This window comes from Lagenorhynchus albirostris, chromosome 2 (genome assembly GCF_949774975.1).
Source record: "Lagenorhynchus albirostris chromosome 2, mLagAlb1.1, whole genome shotgun sequence".
Taxonomy (NCBI): Eukaryota; Metazoa; Chordata; class Mammalia; order Artiodactyla; family Delphinidae; genus Lagenorhynchus; species Lagenorhynchus albirostris.
The window spans coordinates 53651752-53678174 of record NC_083096.1 but is presented as its reverse complement, the minus strand read 5'-3'; the positions used below and the strand labels follow the sequence as shown (position 1 = coordinate 53678174).

At 36.1% G+C, this 26423-nt stretch overlaps 1 protein-coding gene across 7 annotated transcripts in view; it reads right to left on the bottom strand.

Annotated features, from left to right (window-relative positions):
- The window catches only part of COP1 (COP1 E3 ubiquitin ligase), a 268166-nt gene that overhangs the window by 135403 nt on the left and 106340 nt on the right, over positions 1-26423 (bottom strand). For all 7 annotated transcript variants that reach the window (XM_060132901.1, XM_060132909.1, XM_060132916.1 and 4 more), the window contains 2 exons: positions 5976-6090; positions 1466-1601 (listed from right to left, as the gene is read on the bottom strand). In XM_060132901.1, coding sequence (XP_059988884.1) covers positions 1466-1601; positions 5976-6090 — 251 coding nt within the window. The remainder of the gene's footprint in view (positions 1-1465; positions 1602-5975; positions 6091-26423) is intronic.

Genomic DNA, 26423 nt, shown 5'->3' with positions numbered 1-26423 from the left:
GAGATAGTCTTACCCATGTTCACAGTAGCATTATTCACAGTAGCTAAAACATGGAAGCAACACAAGTATCCATTGACAGACAGATGACCAAAATGTGTTATATACATGCAATGGAATGTTATTCAGCCCTTTAGGAAGGAAATCCTGACATATGCTATAGCATGGATGTACACTGATGACACCACACTAGTGAAATAAGCCAGTCACAAAAAGACAAATATTGCACCATTCCACTTATATGAGATACTTGCAATAGGCAGAATCATAGACAAAGAAAGTAGAATGGTGGTTGCCAGGACTAGGGGCAAGAGGGAACAAGGAGTTGTTGTTTAATGGGTACTGAGTTTCAGTTTTACAAGATGTCAAGTATTAAAGAGATGGATGGTGATGACAGTTGCACAGTATTATGAATGCATTTAATACCACTGAACAGTTATTAAGATGGTAAATTTTATGTCATGTGTATTTTACCAGAATAAAAAAAAATTTGGAAAAAAGACAAGATATCAATCATATCAAAATTTGTGAGATGCAGTTAATGCAACACTTGGAGGGAAATTTATAACACAAATTATCTATATTAGAAAAGAAGAAAGGTTTCGACTCAATCACTTCAGTTTCTCCCTTAAGAAACTAGAAAGATAAGAGCAAATTACTCCTAAAGAAAGCAGAAAATGGGAAATAATAAAGTTAAGAGTAGAAATCAATGAAACAGAGGACAGAAAAATAGACAGTATCAATAAACCAGGAGCTGGTTCTTTGAGAAGATAAATAAAATTGAAAACTTCTAAGCCAGACTATTAAGTATAAAAAAAAAGGGAAACAAATTTCTGAAATCAAGGATGAGAAAGCAAAAATCATTACAGAATCTAAAGAAATCAAAAGGATAATAAAGGAATACTATAAACACTTGTATGCCAGTAAATTCAATAACCTAGATGAAATGGACAAATTCCTTGAAAGGCACAAACTAAAAATAATGCTCAATCAAGAAGAAATGGATAACCTGATTAGCCTTACATCTCTCCTAAAAATTGGATTTGTATTTAAAAATCTTCCCTCAAAGAAAACTCAAGACCAAGATGGCTTCACTGGGGAATTGTACAAAATATGTAAGGAAGAACTAACACCAATTCTTTACAAACTCTTCTAAAAAACTGAAGAGGAGAGAGCATTTATTAGGAGAGCACATCTTGTCATTAAAACCACACAAAAGAATTACAAGAAAACAAACTGCAGCCCTATGAGGCGGATACTAACAATCATTACATTTTAGAGATAAATTGAGGACTAAAGAGATTTAGAAACTTGCCTAAGACCGCAGAGCTAAAAATTGGCAGGCAAGCTGGATTTCACAACAGAGGCTCTTAACCATAACACTATAACTGTTTCTCTAATTCAATTAAATTCTAGACACTCCTGCAAAAGAAAATAGTAAGAAAATAGTATGCTGCCCCATACTTACCTAGAAACTATGCTGGAACCATTATAGAGATCACTAGCATATGATAATGTAGCCAAAGGTCGTACTGAATTATATCGAGTAAACTTGGACAAGCATTCCTGAAATTCATCCAACTGGCTTGCAGTTCGACTGTCATCTATATGAAGAAAACAAAATAAAATACATGAATTGAACTGAAACATAAGTCAAACAGCAATATCCACAGACTAAAAACTATATACTAAACACAAACAACAACTCTTCAAGAGTACTTAGAGAGGACTAACATACACAAATTACTGAGCTGATTTTTCAACTTTTAAAAAAAATTTCTCAGTGGTTCTTGAAAGACACAGTCTCTTTCAACACCAGTAAGAACATACTGTGAATTCTTTTTCTTTTTTAAGCAATAATTTCTTGCAAAAACAAAAAAAAAGTACCTCTGATCAAGAGACGTTAAATCATTTATTAAAACAAAATCCCTTATCAATGAAGAAGGTGAGGGTGGAGAGACAAGTACATATACTGGACAGGGTATTTGTTAAAGGAACATGTTTACAGGGATACATCTTCATGTTCATGTTTACTTATAGTCAAAACACAATAATAACATAATTTAGATTAAAAATAGATTTTTAAGTAAAAAGAAAGTGAAATATTTGTTCACATAATACTTCGAAGTGTTTCAAATCCAATTATGGGACGAGAGTAAAAACTGCAGTGTATGAATTATTAATTTTCAAAATCAAACTTAAAATAGGTTCACTCGGGCTTCCCTGGTGGCGCAGTGGTTGAGAGTCCGCCTGCCGACGCAGGGGACACAGGTTCGTGCCCCGGTCCGGGAAGATCCCACATGCCGCGGAGCGGCTGGGCCCGTGAGCCATGGCCGCTGAGCCTGCGCGTCCGGAGCCTGTGCTCCACAACGGGAGAGGCCACAACAGTGAGAGGCCCGCGTACCGCAAAAATAAATAAATAAATAAAAATAAAAATAAATAAATTAAATAAATAAATAAATAAATAAAAATTGGTTCACTCAAATGTCTTGGTGAATATGGAAAACAATAATTCCATCCAATAGAACTCTTTACAAATACTTTGAGTAAAGTCCATTTCAGTAAACTATTCATAACTAAATGATGTAGAATTTAAATCACAAAATCAGGTTATAAAGGACCTGAGAAGACAGCTAATTTACTCTCCAATGTAGAAACAGGCCTACAGTAAAAGCATGAATAAAAACATTGTTTTTCAAAACTGCTTAAAGTTTGGACTTGCGTTTTCCCTTCCAAAGAAAGAAAAGAACACAATTACTTTAGTTAGCTTTCTATATTGAAACTTGAAATAAGCCTGTTATAACACAGTGTTTTCATACCTTCTTCCTTATTCTTAGCTCATATACATATACACACACAGAACATTTTTAAGGTAAACTTTTGTGATTTCCCTTCTTAAATGTCCTCTGAAAATACTAGTAAGCAAAAAGAAATTAAGCTGTAAGAATCATTAAGTCAAAAGAGTTACTATTACTCTACTATATGATATATAATAAAGAATTTATTTATTTTATCTGGAGATTTCCAGTTATCTTGAATTGCTGACATGAAGTACTTTATCTAACAATTATTATAAAGAAAAACAAACAATTATTTGAGGAAACTAAGTAAGCTTCTGTCCCTAATATTTTACATTTTAAAGATTTAAACACTAACTTAACATAGTCATCTAACAACCTACATTAAAAGGGCTCAATTTTGTAGTGTTTCCATTCTAGAAAACACAAAAGGAACAAACCCAATTAGCATGAAATATCAAGATGTTATTGAGCTAAAGTACTTGGTCCACAAAAATTATTCTCAGGAAATTCAACAAATGATAAATAAAACATAGGTTATTGCAAAAGGGGGGGGTATCAACTGCACTGCAAAGTGGTTTGGATACAACATGCATCCAACCATGTAACTGGTTCTTTTTATATATAACCCTATTACTGTGAGCTACGTAATGCAGTAAATACTGAAAAGACAGTTACTTTATAGCTAACCATTTAAAAATTGTTTTAATATTAATATATTCTTTCAACATTTTGACATCAATCCCTAAGTACATAAAATTCACAAGCATTCAAGAATGTCTATTCTGCAGAAGATCACAATCCTTTTCTAGGGTAGTTGAACTTCCAGCCATCATATCCACTCATTTAACACCTACTTTCAACAGAAGTTATAAAAATAACACTAAAAGCAGTTATTTCAGTATCTGAAAGCACAGGGATTAGATTTCACTTATCTGGTTGTAAAAAGGTAGGATTTTGTTTGCTTGGTTGGTTTCTGATCAATACCCATACATATCTGATGGCATATCACCCCTCCTATTCTAATTACAGATCAGTTTGCAAAAGTGTGTTCAGTGTCTCTTCTCTCTTCTAATGCTTTATAATTTAGCTTCTCTTTCAATTACAATTAAGAGTTCAAAGCATTTTTTCTTAGTCTTCATGTCTCATTTTCATAGATGAAAATAAAAGTTGGGGATGGGGAGTGTGTTCTCATTTGAAAATATACAAAAGGACAATCAAACTCTTAGGTACCCCATTACAAAGAAGTTTAAATTTCCTCTTTGACAGCCAAGGACACTAAGAGGGACTCCATATTCAGCAATATGATCAGTGTAGACACTGCAAATTTGTTAAGTTAAATTTGAGATTCCTAAAAACTAAAGACAACATGTGTTAAGTACAATACAGCCATGTCTACAAAAATAAAAATCTAATCTACCTCCTGGTTTTAACTTACTAGTCTACCTCCCTATAAAGCTATATCTCCAAAATAAATTAAATTGGTTTGTGATTACCTTTACTATCCCACAGCATGCTTATGCTATAGTTATTTACAAATTATTAATCAATAGCCTACTCCAATCTCTCTTTCCCATCTTGCTCTCTCTCTTTTTTTAATGTCTGTCATTTGCCTGTGGTTGTATTTCAACATCATACCAACAAATAACATCTGAAAGGGTTAACATGAACCCTCTGCCAGTCAGTAGAATGTAGGTCTAAGACCACTTTCAATGTAACAGCTTCCTACTGTAGTTTACAGACTATTACAGAAGTTTAATAAGGGGCTCAATTCTCAAGACAATGCAATGAGAGCTTTGCATCTGTATGAAAACTGTTGACTATTAATTTCAAACACACTTAAAAACAAAGTTTGGCTTTCTTCTAGTCTTCAGAGGAAAAATGCTATGTGAATCTATATACATTTTTCTGCCACCTCCAGTCCTGAGGCAAATTTCTCCAAAGATTCTCTCTCTATAATGTGTGGATTATAATACAAACATGCCTATTCAAGAGAAAACCAAGGAAAAATTTTTAACAATTAATAAAATAACAGACATTTTTTCCTTGGTGGTCCTCATTTTGAGCAGGTATATTACAAAGGACATCAATTAATTGAGAATCTAACTTATACCAAGCATTGTATTTTACATGCATCATCTATAAACCTTAAAAAAAAAAAAACCCTGCTGGGTTGGTATAAATGTCCCTACCGCACTGGTGAGCAAAGACACCAAGAAAGGCTAAAGATCAGAGAACTAACAAAAAGGGAACAGAACTCGGTTACTTTTCTATAGCAATAAAAATATTCTATACTATTGTGTACAAATCTTTGCATAAGTTATTTCCTCTACTTTGAATATGTTTCTAATTACCTTTTTTAGTTAATTAATACTAGCCTTGACTAAATACAACATCTCTGAAATCCCTACAGGAATCATTTTCTCACATTTCTCCATTTTCAACATGGCACGGCTTTTTCACTCCCAGTTATATTAGTGGATATTCTTTTCTATTCCCTTAATGCCCTTTTCATATGTATATAACATAAAATATCACATAGAATTATTATTATTATTTTTTTTTTTTTGCGGTACACGGGCCTCTCACTGCTGCGGCCTCTCCCGTTGCGGAGCACAGGCTCCGGACACGCAGGCTCAGAGGCCATGGCTCACGGGCCCAGCCACTTCACGGCATGTGGGATCCTCCCGGACCGGGGCACGAACCCATGTCCCCTGCATTAGCAGGCAGACTCGCAACCACCGCGCCACCAGGGAAGCCCGACACATAGAATTATTTACCTGTTGCTTCCCCCCACTAAATTCATAATACTGCTTGACGACAAGAACAAGTACTTTCATCTTTTTATTCTTAGCACAGAGGATAGTGCTTACAACTTAATAAATGTTGAAGAATAGAAGGCAACTGAATGGAACTTATTTTTGCTAGCTACATATTCATGGCTGATTTGTTTTTAACTTTATACAGCTCACTATATACAGATAAAAAATTCCCAAATAAAGAAAGAGAACAAAAATAGATATGGAAAAGCAATGTTCTCCAAGATGTCTAAGAACCTACACAATACTGTGCTAGACTATGTTGAAAACAGACACTTTTGCTTTCCATAAATCCAGCATAAGAAGCTAGATTTGGATATGAAACATGAATCTGAGATATTTTAAGAAGTCCTGAATGTACCTGAGATACGAGACATCCTTGTAGAAAAGTAACATTGCTCTAAGTCTTCAAAATGAGCAGTGAGTCGTTTTCGTCTTGATGCTAATGTGCTGTTATACCAGGGCTGTTTCTTTGTCTAAGGTGATAACAAGAAAAGACACTTGTAACTCAGAACAAATCATACTATTTCTCTGCACAGAATATCCAAATGCTTGAATATTTAATTTCAAAAGTTCACATTAAAATACTTACAAATAGCAAAATCCCATAGTTCTTAGACCATATTTCGAATTCTTATTTTAAAGGGAAAATAGGTCAATTTTATGAGAATAAAATGAGAAGCTTCTTTCAACTCTCCAAATTAAATGAAGATAGAATCTATTATAAGGGCTATTCTAAAAAGTATAATTTTGAGAATTTTACTTTAATATGCATCAATTGTTAGAAAACAATTACCAAAAGAAAACTAATTACTGCTTCATCATCCCTATATTGCAACCTATACCTTGTGAATAACAGGAAGACTGTTTGGCTGTACAGAATAGGTATTTAAATTAACACTGATTATTAGGTTAAGGGGTAGTTAATATGTATAGTTTGACATATACATTAGAAGACCCAAATAACTAAATCACACACACACACACATATATATATATATATATATACACACACACACACACACATACTTAGAGAACAACAAAAAATCTGAAATATACTGGCATATAAGTCTTATTTAAAAAGTTTATAATCCTAAATATATAATACTACCAACACCATGTTAATTAAAAGGGTATGAAAACCCTTCCACAAATGGTTACTATTATGCTTGTGGCACATTAACAGATAAAGAGATAAGACACAAAATGAGATCCTGAGATGACACAAGTTCACCAATAAGAATACCAGAACTGCAAATGTATTAAGTAAGAAATATTAAGTTACTACAATGAACAAAAAACACTTATCTAAAGTGAACTCCTGCTAAAAGTAAATGGTAACTAAGATATATTTTAAAGCTGCGCTTGGATCAAAAGAAAAAAAGGACTATTTTCCAAAAGATAAACAACCAAACAGTAAGCTGAACTCAGAGAGGCAACAGTAAACAAAATATAAGAGTGTAGAAAAGGGGAAACAAGGGGACAATCTGATTTGAGGACAAATACCTACGAAAGAACAAGTATTAGATTTGGAGAATAAAAAGAGAATTTCCAAAGTGGAAGACAAATCTGCAAAAATTACTCAAAATGAAGGAATAAAGTCAAGAAGAAAGAAAAATTTGTAAGACAAGAAAAGAGACATAGGAGACAGAATAATAAGGTTTATTCCAGAAAAAGATGTCAGAATAATAATAGTGAAGGTGATCCAGGACCTTGGAAAAAGAATGGAGACAATGATCGAAAAGATGTAAGAAATGTTTAACAAAATCCTAGAAGAATTAAAGAACAAACAAACAGATATGAACAATACAATAATTGAAATGAAAAATACGCTAGAAGAAATCAATAGCAGAATAACTGAGGCAGAAGAATGGATAAGTGACCTGGAAGACAGAATGGTGGAATTCACTGTTGCAGACCAGAATTAAAAAAATGAATGAAAAGAAACGAAGACAACCTAAGAGACCTCTGGGACAACATTAAACGCAAAGACATTCGCATTATAGGGGTCCCAGAAGGAGAAGAGAGAGAGAAAGAATCCGAGAAAATATCTGAAGAGATTAGAGTCAAAAACTTCCTTAACATGGGAAACGAAATAAACACCCAAGTCCAGGAAGCACAGAGCATCCCAGGCAGGATAAACTCAAGGAGAAACACACCAAGACACATAGTAATCAAACTGGAAAAAAATAAAGACAAAGAAAAATTACTGAAAGCAGCAAGGGAAAAACAACAAATAACATACAAGGGAACTCCGTAAGGTAAACAGCTGATTTGCCAGCAGAAACTCTACAAGCCAGATGGAGGTGGCATGATATACTTAAAGTGATGAAAGGGAAGAAGCTACAACGAAGATTACTCTACCCGGCAAGGATCTCATTCAGATTTGAGGGAGAAATCAAAAGCTTTACAGATAAGCAAAAGCTAAGAGAATTCAGCACCACCAAACCAGCTCTACAACAAATGTTAAAGGAACTTCTCTAGGTGGGAAACACAAGAGAAGAAAAGGACCTACAAAAACAAAACAAAACAATTAAGAAAATGGTAATAGGAACATACATATCAATAATTACCTTAAACGTGAATGGATTAAATGCTCCAACAAAAAGACACAGGCTTGCTGAATGGATACAAAAACAAGACCCATATGTATGCTGTCTACAAGAGACCCACTTCAGACCTAGGGACACATACAGACTGAAAGTGAGGGGATGGAAAAAGATATTCCATGCAAATGGAAATCCAAAGAAAGCTGGAGTAGCAAGACTCATATCAGATAAAATAGACTTTAAAATAAAGAACGTTACAAGACACAAGGAAGGACACTACATAATGATCAAGGGATCAATCTAAGAAGAAGATATAACAATTATAAATATATATGCACCCAACATAGGAGCACCTCCATACAAAAAGCAACTGCTAACAGCTATAAAAGAGGAAATCGACAAACACATATTATCTCACACCAGTCAGAATGGCCATCATCAAAAAATCTAGAACCACTAAATGCCGGAGAGGGTCTGGAGAAAAGGGAACACTCTTGCACTGCTGGTGGGAATGTGAATTGATACAGCCACTATGGAGAACAGTATGGAGGTTCCTTAAAAAACTACAAATAGAACTACCATATGACCCAGCAATCCCACTACTGGGCATATACGCTGAGAAAACCATAATTAAAAAGGAGTCACGTACCAAAATGTTCATTGCAGCTCTATTTACAATAGCCTGGAGATGGAAACAACCTAAGTGTCCATCATCAGATGAATGGATAAAGAAGATGTGGCACATAGATACAATGGAATATTACTTAGCCATAAAAAGAAACAAAATTGAGCTATTTGTAATGGGGTGGATAGACCTAGAGTCTGTCATACAGAGTGAAGTAAGTCAGAAAGGGAAAGACAAATACCGTATGCTAACACATATATATGGAATTAAGAAAAAAAAATGTCATGAAGAACCTAGGGGTAAAACAGGAATAAAGACACAGACCTACTAGAGAATGGACTTGAGGATATGGGGAGGGGGAAGGGTAAGCTGTGACAAAGCAAGAGAGAGGCATGGACATATATACACTACCAAACGTAAGGTAGATAGCTAGTGGGAAGCAGCCGCATAGCACAGGGAGATCAGCTCCGTGCTTTGTGACCGCCTGGAGGGGTGGGATAGGGAGGGTGGGAGGGAGGGAGACGCAAGAGGGAAGAGATATGGGAATATACGTATAACTGATTCACTTTGTTATAAAGCAGAAACTAACACACCACTGTAAAACAATTATACTCCAATAAAGATGTAAAAAAAAAAAATAATAAGAGTGGGGGACTTTAACACCTCACTTACACCAAATGACAGATCATCCAAACAGAAAATTAATAACAAAACACAAGCTTTAAATGACACAACAGACCACACAGATTTAATTGATATTTAATATTTAATAATATAGATATTTAATTGATTTCTTTCCATCCAAAAACAGCAGATTACACTTTCTTCTAAAGTGTACACAGAACATTCACCAGGATAGAACACATCTTGGGTCACAAATCAAGCTCAGTAAATTTGAGAAAATTGAAATCATATCAAGTATCTTTTCTGACCACAATGCTACGAGATTAGAAATCAATTACAGAGTAAAAAACGTAAAAAACACAAACACATAGAGGCTCAACAATATGTTACTAAATAACCAAGAGATCAGTGAAGAAATCAAAGAGGAAATCAAAAAACACCTAGAGACAAATGACAATGAAAACACGACAATCCAAAACCTATGGGATGCAGCAAAAGCAGTTCTAAGAGGGAAGTTTATAGCAATACAAGCCAACCTCAAGAAACAAGAAAAATCACAAATAAACTAACCTTACACCTAAAGGAACTACAGAAAGAAGAATAATCAAAACCCAAGGTTGGCAGAAGGAAAGAAATCATAAAGATCAGAGCAGAAATAAAGGAAATAGAAACAAGGAAAACAAGAGCAAAGATCAATAAAACTAAAAGCTGGTTCTTTGAGAAGATAAAAAAAATTGATAAACCATTAGCCAGACTCTTCAAGAAAGAGGGAGAGGACTCAAATCCATAAAATTAGAAATGAAAAAAGGAGAAGTTACACCAGACACTGCAGAAATGCAAAGCATCCTAAGAGACTATTACAGGCAACTCTATGCCCATAAAATGGACAACCTGGAAGAAATGGACAAATTCTTAGAAAGGTATAACCTTCTAAGACTGAACCAGGAAGAAATAGAAAATATGAACAGACCAATCACAAGTAATCAAATTGACACTGAGATTAAAAATCTTCCAAGAAACAAAAGTCGAGGACCAGATGGCTTCACAGGGGAATTCTATCAAATATTTAGAGAAGAGCTAACACCCATCCTTCTCAAACTCTTGCAAAAAAATGCAGAGGAAGGAACACTCCCAAACTCATTCTATGAGGCCACCATCACCCTGACACCAAAATCAGACAAAGATACTACAAAAACAGAAAATTACAGACCAATGTCACTGATGAATATAGATGCAAAAATCCTCAACAAATACTAGCAAAGAGAATACAACAACACATTAAAAGGCTCATACGCCATAATCAAGTGGGATTTATCCCAGGGATGCAAGGATTCTTCAATATACGCAAATCAACCAATGTGATAAACCATATTAACAAACTGAAGAAGAAAAACCACATGATCATCTCAATAGATGCAGAAAAAGCTTTTCACAAAATTCAACACCCATTTATGATAAAAAAAAAACCCTCCAGAAAGTGGGAAAAGAGGGAACCTACCTGAACATAATAAAGGCCATATAAAATAAACCCACAGCAAACATCATTTTCAATGGTGAAAAACTGAAAGCATTTCCTGTAAGATCAGAAACAAGACAAGGATGTCCACTCTCACCACTATTATTCAACATAGTTTTGGAAGACCTATCCACAGCAATCAGAGAAGAAACAAATAAAAGGAATACAAATTGGAAAAGAAAAGGTAAAACTGTCACTGTTTGCAAATAACATGATACTATACATAGAGAATCCTAAATATGCTAGCAGAAAACTACTAGAGCTAATCAATGAATCTGGTAAAGTTGCAGGATACAAAATTAATGCACAGAAATCTCTTGCATTCCTATACACTAATGATGAAAAATCTGAAAGAGAAATTAAGGGAACACTCGCATTTACCACTGCAACAAAAAGAATAAAATACCTAGGGATAAACCTACCTAGGGAGATAAAAGATCTGTATGCAGAAAACTATAAGACACTGATGAAAGAAATTAAATATGACACAAACACATGGAGAGACATACCGTGTTCTTGGATTGGAAGAATCACTATTGTGAAAGTGACTATATTACCTAAAGCAATCTACAGATTCAATGCAATCCCTATCAAATCACCAATGGCATTTTTTACAGAACTAGAACAAAAACTCTTAAAATTTGTATGAAGACACAAAAGACCCCAAATAGCCAAAGCGGTCCTGAGGGAAAAAAACGGAGCTGGAGGAATCAGACTCACTGACTTCAGACTATACTACAAAGCTACAGTAATCAAGACAATAGGATACTGGCACAAACACAGAAATATAGATCAATGGAACAGGATAGAAAGCCCAGAGATAAACCCACGCACCTATGGTCACCTAATCCATGACAAACGAGGCAAGGATATACAATGGAGAAAAGACAGTCTCTTCAAAAAGTGGTGCTGGGAAAACTGGACAGCTACATGGAACAGAATGAAATTAGAACACTCCCTAACACCATACACAAAAATAAACTCAAAATGGATTAGAGACCTAAATGTAAGACCAGACACTATAAAACTCTTAGAGGAAAACATAGGAAGAACACTGTTTGTCATAAATCACAGCACGATCTTTTTTGATCCACCTCCGACAGTAATGGAAATAAAAACGAATTAAACAAATGGGACCTAATGAAACTTAAAAGCTTTTGCAAAGCAAAGGAAACTATAAACAAGATGAGAAAACAACCCTCAGAATGGGAGAAAATATTTGCAAACGAATTAATGGACAAAGGATTAATCTCCAAAATATATAAACAGCTCATGCAGCTCAATATTAAAAAAACAAACAACCCAATCCAAAAATGGGCAGAAGACCTAAATAGACATTTCTCCAAGGAAGACATACAGATCGTCAGGAAGCACATGAAAAGCTGCTCAACATCACTAGTTGTTAGAGAAATGCAAATCAAAACTACAATGAGGTATCACCTCACACCAGTTAGAATGGGCATCATCAGAAAATCTACAAACAACAAATGCTGGAGAGGGTGTGGAGAAAAGGGAACCCTCTTGCACTGTTGCAAGGTGGGAATGTAAACTGATACAGCCACTATGGAGAACAGTATGGAGTTTCCTTAAAAAACTAAAAATAGAATAACCATATGATCCAGCAATCCCACTACTAGGCATATACTCAGAGAAAACCATAATTCAAAAAGATACATGCACCCCAATGTTCATTGCAGCACTATTTACAATAGCCAGGTCATGGAAGCAACCTAAATGCCCATCAACAGACAAATGGATAAAGAAGATGTGGTACATATATACAATGGGATATTACTCAGCCATAAAAAGGAACGAAATTGGGTCATTTATAGAGACATGGATGGATCCAGAGACTGTCATACGGAGTAAAGTAAGTCAGAAAGAGAAAAACAAATATCGTATACTAACACATATATGTGGAACCTAAAAAGTGGTACGGATGGACTGGTTTGCAGGGCAGAAATTGAGACACAGATGAGGAGAACAAACGTATGGATACCAAGTGGGAAAGTGGCGGGGGTGGGCAGTCGGGGGGTGATGAACTGGGGGCTTGGGATTGACATATATACACTAATATGTATAAAATGGATAACTAATGAGAACCTGCTGTATAAAAAAATAAATTAAATTAAATCCAAAAAAAAAGAAACGTTAAAAAAAAAAAGAATAATAAGGTTTAAAATATGGGCCCCCAGAGACCCAGAAAAGAGTAACAGACTGAAGAAGACATATCTGAAGAGTTGGTGCTGACAATTTTCCAGAACTGAAAACATACATGAATACAGACATAGAAATTATTCCTACCAAGAAGGATAATTAAAAACAAATCCACAAGGCGTCTCTGGTGGTACAGTGGCGAAGAATGTGTCTGCCAATGCAGAGGACACGGGTTCGAGCCCTGGTCCGGGAAGATCCCACATTCCAGAGAGCAACTAAGCCCCTGCGCCACAACTACTGAGCCTGCGCTCTAGAGCCCACAGCCATAACAACTGAGCCCACGTGCCACATCTACTGAAGCTTGCACGCCTAGAGCCCATGCTCCACAACGAGAAGCCACCACGATGAGAAGCCTGCGCACTGCAACAAAGAGTAGCACCTGCTCACCACCAACTAGAGAAAGCCCGCGCTCAGCAACAAAGATCCAACGCAGCCAAAAATAAATAAAAGTAAGTTAATTAAAAAAAAAAGAAATCTGCAATTAGACACACTAAAGCAAAAGTATATTTTTTTACAAAACAGAAAGATTTTAAAATGAGACAAACAGAAAAGTTAATTCACCTAACAGGAACAATTAAACAAGCAAAATACTTCTCAAAAGCAATAAGAGAAGTTAGAACAAAGTAAACTTTGGTTATCCTTAAAAGTTGAAATAAAATAACCCCAACCTAAAATTCAGATTCCAACAAAACTGTCCTGCAACAACACGAGCAAAATATTTTTTCATGTAAATGAAAACAAGGATTATCACCAATAAGCTACTTCTTAAAAAATTTCTGAAACCATGTAATTGAAAAGTTCAACAACACAAACCAGAAGGTCTGAGACACAAAATGAAAGAGAAGTAAGGAAACTAGTAACCAAGTAAGTGATTTTAAATATTGTTTACATACATTAATTATAATATCTAATTTATGGGGTTCAAGAATAAGACAATAAATACACTGAAAACCAGCATACACATCAGAAGAGAGGGCCCAGATACTTTTACATGAAAATTCTACCAAATATTCAAGGAAGACATAACATCAATTGTACACAAACTATTTCAGAAAACACTTCCCAATTTGTCTTCTGAGACCAGCATAGCTGTAATACCCAAACCCAGCGAGGACACTGGGGAAGGGAAGGAAAGAAGAAGGGGAATAAGGGCCTTCATGAAAACAAGCACCCACAACAAAATAACAGCAAATCAATTTCAACAACATGTAAAAAGAATAACTCATCATGACTAAATGGAGTTCAGTCCAAGAATGCAGGGTTGTTTTCATATTAGAAAATCAATCAACGCAATTCATCAAGTGGGCAGAATAAAGGAGATATCCATATAAAAATTTCTGCCTGGTTTGCAGGGCAGAAATTGAGATACAGATGTAGAGAAAAAACATATGGACACCAAGGGGGAAAGCAGCGGGGGTTGTGATGAATTGGGAGATTGTGATTGACATGTATACACTGATGTGTATAAAATGGATGACTAATAAGAACCTGCTGTATAAATAAATAAATTAAATTAAAAAAAATTTTCAAGAGATGCATAAAAAGCATCTGACAAAATTCAACACCTGTACATGTTAAAATTTCTCAACAAATTAGGAACAGAAGGAAACTTCCTCAACTTGATAAAGGGCATCTACCAAAATGTAGAGCTAACATATAAGTTGAAGTATAAGGGGGAAAGGGGAGGGAAAAAGAAGAAAAAGAAGAGAAGGGAGATGTGGCGAGAGGAGAGGAGGGGAGGGAAGAAGGAGAGGAGAAGGAGGGAAGAAGGAGAGGAGAAGGGGGGAAGAGGTGAGGGGAAACAGAAAAGAACACACAAAGATTAGAAAAGGTAAAAATATCTTCTTGCTGATCATATGATTTTACATAGAAATTCCTGAGAATCTACAAAACTACTACAATTAATAAATTTAGAAAGAAAATTAATAAATTTAGCAAGCTAATAAGAATATATGGCTAACATACAAAAATCAATTCTACGTTTATATATTCACAACAAAGTAGAAAATAAAAATTTTAAAATAATTGTATCAATAATAGCATCAAAAAGAATTAGAAATTTAATGAAAGCATGGAAGACCTCTATATTACAAACACAAACACTGCCAGGAGAAATTTTTAAAGGACCAAAATAGATGGAAAGATATACCATATTCATGGACTGGAAAGCTCAATATTGTTCGTGTGTTACCATTATGGTAACTGGGTAAAGGGTACAGGGGCTCTCTCTGGTTTGTTGTCTTTTTTAATGCTTTTTGTTTTGTTTTGGCCGTACCACACAGTTTGTGCAATCTTAGTTCCCCAACCAGGGATGGATTGAACCCAGGCTGCCAGTAGTGGAAGCATGGAGTCCTAACCACTGGACCACCAGGGAATTTTCATGGGCTCTCTCTGTATTAATTTCTACAACTGCATATGAATCTACAATTATCTCAAAATTTAAAAATTTATTTTTACAACTCTAAAGAAACTTAGGAATAAACTTATGAAGAAATAAATAAAACCTAGACTCAACTTAATATCATAAATATATCAATTCCTCGTAAGGTAATTTATAAGTTAAAGGCAGTTCTAATAAAGATACCAAGAAGCTTTTTTATGCAGCTAGAGAAACTGATACTAAAGTTGATGTGAGGGCTTCTCTGGTGGCGCAGTGGTTAAGAATCCGCCTGCCAATGAAGGGGACACGGGTTCAAGCTCTGGTCTGGGAAGATCTCACATGCCGCGGAGCAACTAAGCCCGTGCACCACAACTACTGAGCCTGCACTCTAGAGCCCGCGAGCCACAACTACTTAGCCTGCAAGCCACAACTACTGAAGCCTGAGCACCTAGAGCCCGTGCTCCGCAACAAGAGAAGCCACCGTGATGAGAAGCCCATGCACCACAATGAAGAGTAGCCCCCGCTCGCTGCAACCAGAGAAAGCCCATGTGCAACAATGAAGACCCAACACAGCCAAAAATAAAATAAATTAAATAAATTTAAAAAAATAATAAAGTTCATGTGAAAAAACAAACAGGAAAGAATATTCTGTAAAACACTGAAAAAGAAGTGCTGGGGGGTTGGAGGAATTAGTTCTATCAGACATTAAAACATACCATAAAGAGGTGATAGTGAAAAGGGAAACACATCAGCAGATAGAAGAGAAAGACCAGAAATAAATCCATTTTACACACAGAATTTTTGATATGAGAAAGGCTGCATATCACAACTCTCGATCAAAGATAGATTTTTAAAAAGTGGGCTGGGACAACTGACTAGACATTTGGATAAAGATAAAATTAGATCCACACCTCAAAACATACACAACAATAAACTCCAAACAGAACAGGAATCTAAATGTAAAAAATGAAACGAGACAAGTATTTTAAGAAAACATGGGTAAATTTCTCTATATTCTAGTTACAGGTAGACATTTTGAACTATGACTCAAAACCCAGAGGTAACAAAAGATTGGTAAATTTAAATAATAATTTAAAAATTTTGAACAGTTTCAAAGAAAAACAGAAGAAAATATAGGCAACATTTATCACAGATAAAGGGCTAATATTCTTAATATACCGTCAAATCTTAAAAATTGAACAAAACAGATCAAAAACTTTATAGAAAAAATAGGCCAGGGCTTCCCTGGTGGCGCAGTGGTTGAAGAGTCCGCCTGCCGATGCAGGAGACACAGGTTCGTTCCCCGGTCTGGGAAGATCCCACATGCCGCAGAGCGGCTAGGCCCGTGAGCCACAGCCGCTGAGCCTGCACGTCCGGAGCCTGTGCTCCGCAATGGGAGAGGCCACAACAGTGAGAGGCCCACGTACCGCAAAAAAAAAAAAAAAAAAAAAGGCCAGAAATATGAATACATAATCCACTAATAAGTATATTAATATACAAGTAATCATATGATGGTTGTTCAGCTTCATTCATAATTACAGAAACATAAAACTATTCTGAGATATATTTCTCACCTGAAAGATTGGCAAAAATTTTAAAGTAAAACTCATTCTTTTAGAGAGCCTCTGAGAAAGACTGTAGGAAAACAGGCACATTCATATATTGCTGGGGAAAATGCAAATTGGTACAATTCTTTGGGGGAAGAGGATGATTTGGCAATATCAATCTCTGTCTTTCTCTCCATCCGTCCGTCCGTCCATCCATCCATCCATCCATTCATCCATCTACATCTTTGACCCAGAAACCCCATGTCTAGGAATTTACACTTAAGATACATTGTCCAACAATATGAAAATATATATGCACAAGTTAATCACTGCAGCACTACTTGTATTTACAAGATAATGTAAACTACCTGTCTTTATGTAACTAACTGATTAAATAATCCTATGCAGCTATAAAAACAATGAGGAAGAGTTCTATGAACTTCTGTGGATTTGTTTTCATGATACATTGTTAAAATAAAAAAGCAAAGTGCAGAAGAGAATCACTAGGAAAGCTACCCTTTGTGTAAGAAAAAAGAAATGAGAGAATATGAATATGTATCATGAAAACCTGACTAATAAAACTGGTTACCAACAGGGGGTAAGAAACAATGTAGTGGGAAAAGATAAAGGATATGGGAATTGGAAGAAGGGCTAGACGGGTGGTATTTATTGAGTATGACTTTTTGTACAGCTCTGACTTTTAGAATCAGGTTAATATTTCATATATTCAAAAAAGTCTGTATGTCATAAAAATGGGGGGTGGTGGAACACAAACAGAAGCAAATGAAGTTAACTGTATTTCAAAGAAATATCACAGTTTATACTGATGAAAATTAACAATCAAAACAAAGTAAACTTTGAACACACTATATTTTCACACTATATTCTCTCAGACTAAAGACAAAAAGAAATTTAAATATCACTAGTTAGTAGATTTGTTTTCTTAGTAATTTCCATACTAGTTTATATATATATTTTTTCTAAGACTATGACAATAAGTAAAATTTATTTTGATAATGAGAGCTAGGTTTCTGTCAGAAAAGAGAAATAGAGATATAGAAAGGGTACAATGTAAAGCTACAACGAACCCTGTGATAGTGAACTGCAATGAGAGCTCATCAGTATGAACTCATAGCTTTTATGACAGATGCAGAAACACAGACATGTTATTTACATATATGATTACATAAATATTATGTTCATAAACTGAATAGCATAGATTAATCTCAGCTAGTCTGTATTGCCCACATGGTTATCTCCAGAACAGCTGACTCTTACCTACATTACAAAATGTTGTGGGTTTTTTTAACAATTCTTTTTTTTTTAATTTATTTATTTTTGGCTGCATTGGGTCTTTCGTTGCTACATGCAGGCTTTCTCTAGTTGCGGCGAGTGGGGGCTACTCTTCGTTGCGGCGCACAGACTTCTCATTGCGGTGGCTTCTCTTGTTGCAGAGCACGGGCCCTAGGAGCGTGGGCTTCAGCAGTTGCAGCACGCAGGCTCAGTAGTTGTGGCTCATGGGCTCTGGAACACAGGCTCAGTAGTTGTGGCGCACGGGCTTAGTTGCTCCGTGGCATGTGGGATCTTCCTGGACCAGGGCTCGAACCCGTGTCCCCTGCATTGGCAGGTGGATTCTTAACCACTGCGCCACCAGGGAAGCCCACAAAATGTACTAAATGAAGATAAATGATATTCCATAACCATGGGCCTGTGAGTTGTTTGGGAGCAGACTGTATCAGTCTGTCAGCATTGTTTAGTAATAATAAGTGAATTTATGATTCACCTGATTTCAGTGGAGCCTGTAACTTAATGGCTGGTCACATAACTAGAATGCACTGCCCATGTGACTAGGTTAAAATAAGAGATCCGACCTCAAGCCAAATTTGAATTTCCCATTACTAAGGTGCTTGAGATGCAAGCTAGCAATTGTTCTGAACCTGGAAACAAAGCAATTCCTCTGTGACTCGGTGGTAGAAGGACAAAGAAGACTGTGCCTGAAGTCTTCATATCCCTTTCAATGAGTACCCTTCTTCTGCTTGGCTGTACTATATCCATTGCCTATAATGATGTTCCAGAAGTATAAACTGCTTGATTCCTGTGAGTCCTTTCATCAAACACTTAAGGTGAATAATATATAATTAATGGATACATATTATAATATGTTACATATACAGATATACATATTTCCTAGCTCTGTCCACCGAGAAGACCTACAAGCAATGATGCCCTAAGTGCAATGAGCACACTTAAAACCCAGATCATGCGCTTCCCTGGTGGCGCAGTGGTTGAGAGTCTGCCTGCCAATGCAGGGGACACGGGTTCGTGCCCCGGTCCAGGAAGATCCTACATGCCGTGGAGCGCCTGGGCCCGTGAGCCATGGCCACTGAGCCTGTGCGTCCAGAGCCTGTGCTCCACAACAGGAGAGGCCACAACAGTGAGAGGCCCGCGTACCGCAAAAAGAAAAAAAAGAAAACAGGGCTTCTTGGATACACGGCTGATTCCAGGACTGGGGCAAGGTAAGTACAAGATGATGCTGGTATATCTTGTTGTCTAAGAATGTAATAAGTCACTTAAAGAATGATAAGAACATGAAAATCAGCTTGAAGGAGTTCCAACTAGACAAACAGGGAACAACTTCAGTTTCAAAATGATTAACAGAAAAAATTAAAATTCCATGATTCCATAACCATATAAACAAACAAAGAGGGAGGGAGGGAAAGATCCTCCCTTTCAGTAGAAATGCTAACGAATAAATGTGGAAGTATTACTCAGCTATTTAAAAAAATGAAATAATGCCATTTGCAGCAACATGGATGGGCTTACAGATTATCACATTAAGTCAAGTTAGACAGAGGAAGCTTATACTGTATGATATCACTTAAATGTGGCATCTAAAAAAATGATACAAATGAACTTATTTACAAAACAGAAATAGACTCACAGACATAGAAAGTAAACTTATGGTTACCAGAGGGGATAGCACAAGAGTGGGGGTGGATAAACTAGGAGTTTAGGATTAACATATACACACTACTCTATATAAAATAGGTAAATGACAAGGATCTACTGTATAGCACAGGGAACTATACTCAATATCTTATAATAACCTATAATGGAAAAGAATCTGAAAAAGTGCACATATATATATGTGACTCACTTTGCTGTATACTTGAAACTAACACAACACTGTAAACTAACTATACTTCAATAAAAAAGTTTAAAAAATAAATGTGGAAGAAAAAACGAATTAAAAATTATCATTTGGGCAAAACACATTAATAATTATTTCAAGTAAGATTTATTAATAGATGCTCAAATGGGAGAAAATGGTAAATTTACAGAGGACAAATCTGGCAGGCACTACCTTAATCAAGTGATCAGAGTTAACATCACCAGTACTGAGCAAACTCATATCATATGGCTCAAGATATGACAAACTAACAAAGGATACCACATCGGTTCTGTAGTATTCCTGATAAAGATGGATAATCTGAATCTAGTTATAAGGAAATATCACACAAACTCATATTAAGGAACGTGCTACAAAATTAATAACTTATTCAAAAACGTCAACATCACGCACAACTAAGGAACTATAACAATTTAGAGGAGATTGAAGAAACATGACAACTAAAGGTAACCAGTGATTCCGGATTCATATTGGAAAAGGAAAATTTTTTTCTTTTGCTATAAAAGAATATTAGTGGCAAAACTGCTAAAATTTAACTATATTATCTCAAATAATAATATTGCATTAACATTAAATTTCCTGATTTTACTAACTGTACTAAGCTTATATAAAAATTCTAAAGCAAAATGAACAGGCAATTATAAAACTTCAGTGGTATAAAAAAATTGTTTCTGGCTTCACCTACATTATATTGTTAACATTTTTTTCAGTTCAATTACAACTATAAACATTATTTTTAAGAGTAGTAAAATAATATACCCAATAGCTGTACCATAGTTTCTATAGCTGTTCTACTATGATTGGGCATATTTATTTTTCTAGAATTTTTGCTTTTATAAATAATACTGGTATATAATCTTTACATAGTACTTTGAATCATTTCTTATAAAAAATTCCTATGTTTATCACTACCAAATCACACATTTTTAGCATTTCTCATATGTATATATCGCCAAATAGTCTTCCTGTAAGACAACCAACTCTCTCCCCCCTCCCCTTTTCCCCCTCTCTCAGTGCCCCATCCCATCCTCAACACTACCTGTACATGCACACAGCAAGCAAGAAGATTTCCCATTTTGAAACATCCTTAGCCACTATTAGGTGACTTCTTTGGTACCTTACACTACTTCATATCGTGCTTTAATTATTTAGGAAGTTGAGTATTATTTCATATATGAGCTGACCATCTGAATTTGCCTTTTTCCCCCATGCTCTTTATCTTTTTTAAAAAATATTTTTGGAGCCTTCATCAAAAGAATGAAATTGGTTTAAGAAACTTTTTTCATTTTGAAGCAATGTGAAGCAACTGACAAAACCTTTCCCAGTTTGGGTTTAAAAGCTTGTTTATGGTGCTTTCTTATATACAGCCCTCTTTTTTTCTACAGTTCTATTATTATTTAAATCATTATTTAGCTGATCTGGACTCTTACAGTAACAGATAAAACAGAAAGCTAAATTTCCTTCAAATGTTTCCTGGCTAACACTGCATAATTTACTTAATCTTCGCTTTTGACTCCCTCTTGCGAGAGCACTGGAATCACAACTAACTGTTGAACAATCATCGACAAGAAGACACTGGAACTCACCAGAAAACATACCCCACATCCAAAGACAAAGGAGAAGCCACAATGAGATGCTAGGAGGGGTGCAATCACAATAAAATCAAACCCCATAACTGCTGGGTGGGTGACTCACAAACTGGAGAACACTTATACCACAGAAGTCCACCCACTGGAGTGAAGGTTCTGAGCCCCATGTCAGGCTTCCCAACCTGGAGACCCAGAAACGGGAGGAGGAATTCCTAGAGAATCAGACTTTGAAGGCTAGCGGGATTTGTTTGCAGGACTTCGACAGGACTGGGGCAAACAAGAGACTCCACTCTTGGAGGGCACACACAAAGTAGTGTGCACATCGGGACCCAAGGGAAGGAGCAATGACTGCATACGAGACTGAGTAGACCTACCTGCTGGTGTTGGAGGGTCTCCTGCAGAGGCGGGGGGTGGATGTGTCTCACCGGGAGGACAAGGACACTGGCAGCAGAAGTGCTGGGAAGTACTCCTTGGCGTGAGCCCTCCCAGAGTCACGATTAACCCCACTAAAGAGTGTGGGTAGGCTCCAGTGTTGGGTCACCTCAGGCCAAACAACCAACAGGGAGGGAACCCAGTCCGACTCATCAGCAGACGAGTGGATTAAATTTTCACTGAGCTCTGCCCACCAGAGAAACAGCCGGCTCTACCCACCACCAGTCCCTCGCATCAGGAAACTTGCTCAAGCATCTTAGATAGCTTCATCCACCAAAGGGCAGAGAACAGAAGCAAGAAGAACTACAATCCTGCAGCCTGTGGAACTAACAACACATTCAGAGAAAGACAGATGAGATGAAAAGTCAGAGGGCTATGTACCAGATGAAGGAACAAGATAAAACCCCAGAAAAACAACTAAATGAAGTGGAGATAGGCAACCTTCCAGAAAAATAGTTCAGAATAATGATACTGAAGATGATCCAGGACCTCGGAAAAAGAATGAAGGCAAAGATTGAGAAGATGAAAGAAATGGTTAACAAAGACCTAGAAGAATTAAAGAACAAACAAACAAACATGAACAATAACTGAAATGAAAACTACACTAGAAGGAATCAATAGCACAATAACTGAGGTAGAAAAATGGAAAAGTGACCTGGAAGACAGAATGGTGGAACTCACTGCCATGGAACAGAATAAAGAAAAAAGAATGAAAAGAAATGAAGACAGCTGAAGAGACCTCTGGGAGAACATTAAACACAACAACATTTGCATTATAGGGGTCCCAAAAGAAGAAGAGAGAGAGAAAGAACCTGAGAAAATATTTGAAGAGATCATAGTTGAAAACTTCCCTAACATGGGAAAGGAAATAGCCACCCAAGTCCAGGAAGTGCAGAGAGTCCCATACAGGATAAACCCACAGAGAAACACACCGAGACACATAGTAATCAAATTGACAAAAATTAAAGACAAAGAAAAATTACTGAAAGCAGCAAGGGAAAACCAACAAACAACATACAAGGGAACTCCAATAAGGTTAACAGCTGATTTCCCAGCAGAAACTCTACAAGCCAGAAGGGAATGGCATGACATATTTAAAGAGATGAAAGGGAAGAACACACAACCAAGATTACTCTACCCAGCAAGGATCTCATTCAGAATCCACAGACAAATCAAAAGCTTTACATATAAGCAAAAGCTAAGAGAATTCACCACCACCAAATCAGCTCTACAACACATGCTAAAGGAACTTCTCTAAGTGGGAAACACAAGAGAAGAAAAGGACCTACAAAAACAAAACACAAAACAGTTAAGAAAATGGTAATAAGAACGTACATATCAATAATTACCTTAAATGTGAATGGATTAAATGCTCCAACCAAAAGACACAGGCTTGCTGAATGGATACAAAAACAAGACCCATATATATGCTGTCTACAAGAAACTCACTTCAGACCTAGGGACACATACAGGCTGAAAGTGAGGGGATGGAAAAAGATATTCCATGCGAATGGAAATCAAAAAAAAGCTGAAGTAGCAATACTCATATCAGATAAAATAGACTTTAAAATAAAGAACGTTACAAGACACAAGGAAGGACACTACATAATGATCAAGGGATCAATCTAAACAGAAGATATAACAATTATAAATATATATGCACCCAGCATAGGAGCACCTCAATACATAAGGCAACTGCTAAGAGCTCCAGAAGAGGAAATAGACAGTAACACAATAATAGTGGGGGACTTTAACACTTCACACCAAACGACAGATCATCCAAAACAGAAAATTAATAAGGAAACACAAGCTTTAAATAACACAACAGACCAGATAGATTTAACTGATATTTATAGGACATTCCATCCAAAAACAGCAGATTACACATTCTTCTTAAGTGCGCATGGGACATTCTCCAGGACAGATCACATCAAATGAAGCCTCAGTAAATATAAGAAAACTGAAATAATACGAAGCATCTTTCCTGACCACAACAATGTGAAATTAGAAATCAATTACAGGAGAAAAACATAAAAAACAAAAACACATGGAGGCTAAACAATACTTTACTAAATAACCAAGAGATCACTGAAGAAATCAAAGAGGAAATCAGAAAATACCTAGAGACAAATGACAATGAAACAGGCCAATCCAAAACCTATGGGATGCAGCAAAAGCAGTTCTAAGAGGGAAGTTTATAGCAATACAAGCCGATCTCAAGAAACAAGAAGTCTCAAATAAACAATCTAACCTTACACCTAAAGGAACTAGAGAAAGAACAAACAAAACACAACGTTAGTAGAAGGAAAGAAATCATAAAGATCAGAGCAGAAATAAATGAAATAGAAACAAAGAAAACAATAGCAAAGATCAACAGAAGTAAAACCTGGTTCTTTGAGAAGATAAAAAAAATTGATAAACCATTAGCCAGACTCATCAAGAAAAAGAGGGGGAGGACTCAAATCAATAAAATTAGAAATGTAAAAGGAGACGTTACAACAGACACTGCAGAAATACAAAGCATCCTAAGAGACTACTACAAGCAACTCTATGGCAATAAAATGGACAACCTGAAAGAAATGGACAAATTCTTAGAAAGGTATAACCTTCCAAGACTGAACCAGGAAGAAATAGAAAATATGAACAGACAAATCACAAGTAATCAAATTGAAACTGTGATTAAATATCTTCAAACAAACAAAAGTCCAGGACCAGATGGCTTCACAGGTGAAATCTATCAAACATTTAGAGAAGAGCTAATACCCATCCTTCTCAAACTCTTCCAAAAAACTGCAGAGGAAGGAACACTCCCAAACTCATTCTATGAGGCCACCATCACCCTGATTTCAAAATCAAAGATACTACAAAAAAAGAAAATTACACACTAATATCACTCATGAATGTAGATGCAAAAATCCTCAACAAAATACAAGCAAACAGAATCCAACAACACATTAAAAGGATCATACACCATGATCAAGTGGGATTTATCCCAGGGATGCAAGGATTCTTCAATATATGCAAATCGATCAATGTGATACACCACATTAACAATTAAGGAATAAATACCATATGATCATCTCAATAGATGCAGAAAAAGCTTTTCACAAAATTCAACACCCATTTATGAACAAAACTCTTCAGAAAGTGGGCACAGAGGGAACCTACCTCAACAAAATAAAGGCCATATATGAAAAACCCACAGCAAACATCATTCTCAATGGTGAAAAACTGAAAGCATTTTCCTTTAAGATCAGGAACAAGACAAGGATGTCCACTCTCACCACTGTTATTCAACGTAGTTTTGGAAGTCCTAGCCATGGCAATTAGAGAAGAAAAAGAAATAAAAGGAATACGAATTGGAAAAGAAAAAGTAAAACTGTCACTGCTTGCAGACGACATGATACTAAACATAGAGAATCCTAAAGATGCCACCAGAAAACTACTAGAGCTAATCAATGAATCTGGTAAAGTTGCAGGATACAAAATTAATGCACAGAAATCTCTACCATTCCTATACACTAATGATGAAAGATCAGAAATAGAAATTAAGGAAACACTCCCATTTACCATTGGAACTAAAAGAATAAAATACCTAGGAATAAATCTACCTAGGGAGACAAAAGACCTGTATGCAGAAAACTATAAGACAGTGATGAAAGAAATTAAAGATGATACAAACAGATGGAGAGCTATACCATGTTCTTGGATTGGAAGAATCACTATTGTGAAAATGACTATACTACCTAATCTACAGATTCAATGCAATCCCTATCAAATCACCAATGGCATTTTTTACAGAACTAGAACAAAAAAATCTTAAAATTTGTAAGGACACACAAAAGACCCCGAATAGCCAAAGCGGTCTTGAGGGAAAAAAACGGAGCTAGAGGAGTCAGACTCGCTGACTTCAGACTATACTACAAAGCTACAGTAATCAAGACAATACGGTATTGGCACAAACTCAGAAATATAGATCAATGGAACAGGATAGAAAGCCCAGAGATAAACCCATGCACCTATGGTCACCTAATCCATGACAAACGAGGCAAGGATATACAATGGAGAAAAGACAGTCTCTTCAAAAAGTGGTGCTGGGAAAACTGGACAGCTACATGGAATAGAATGAAATTAGAACAC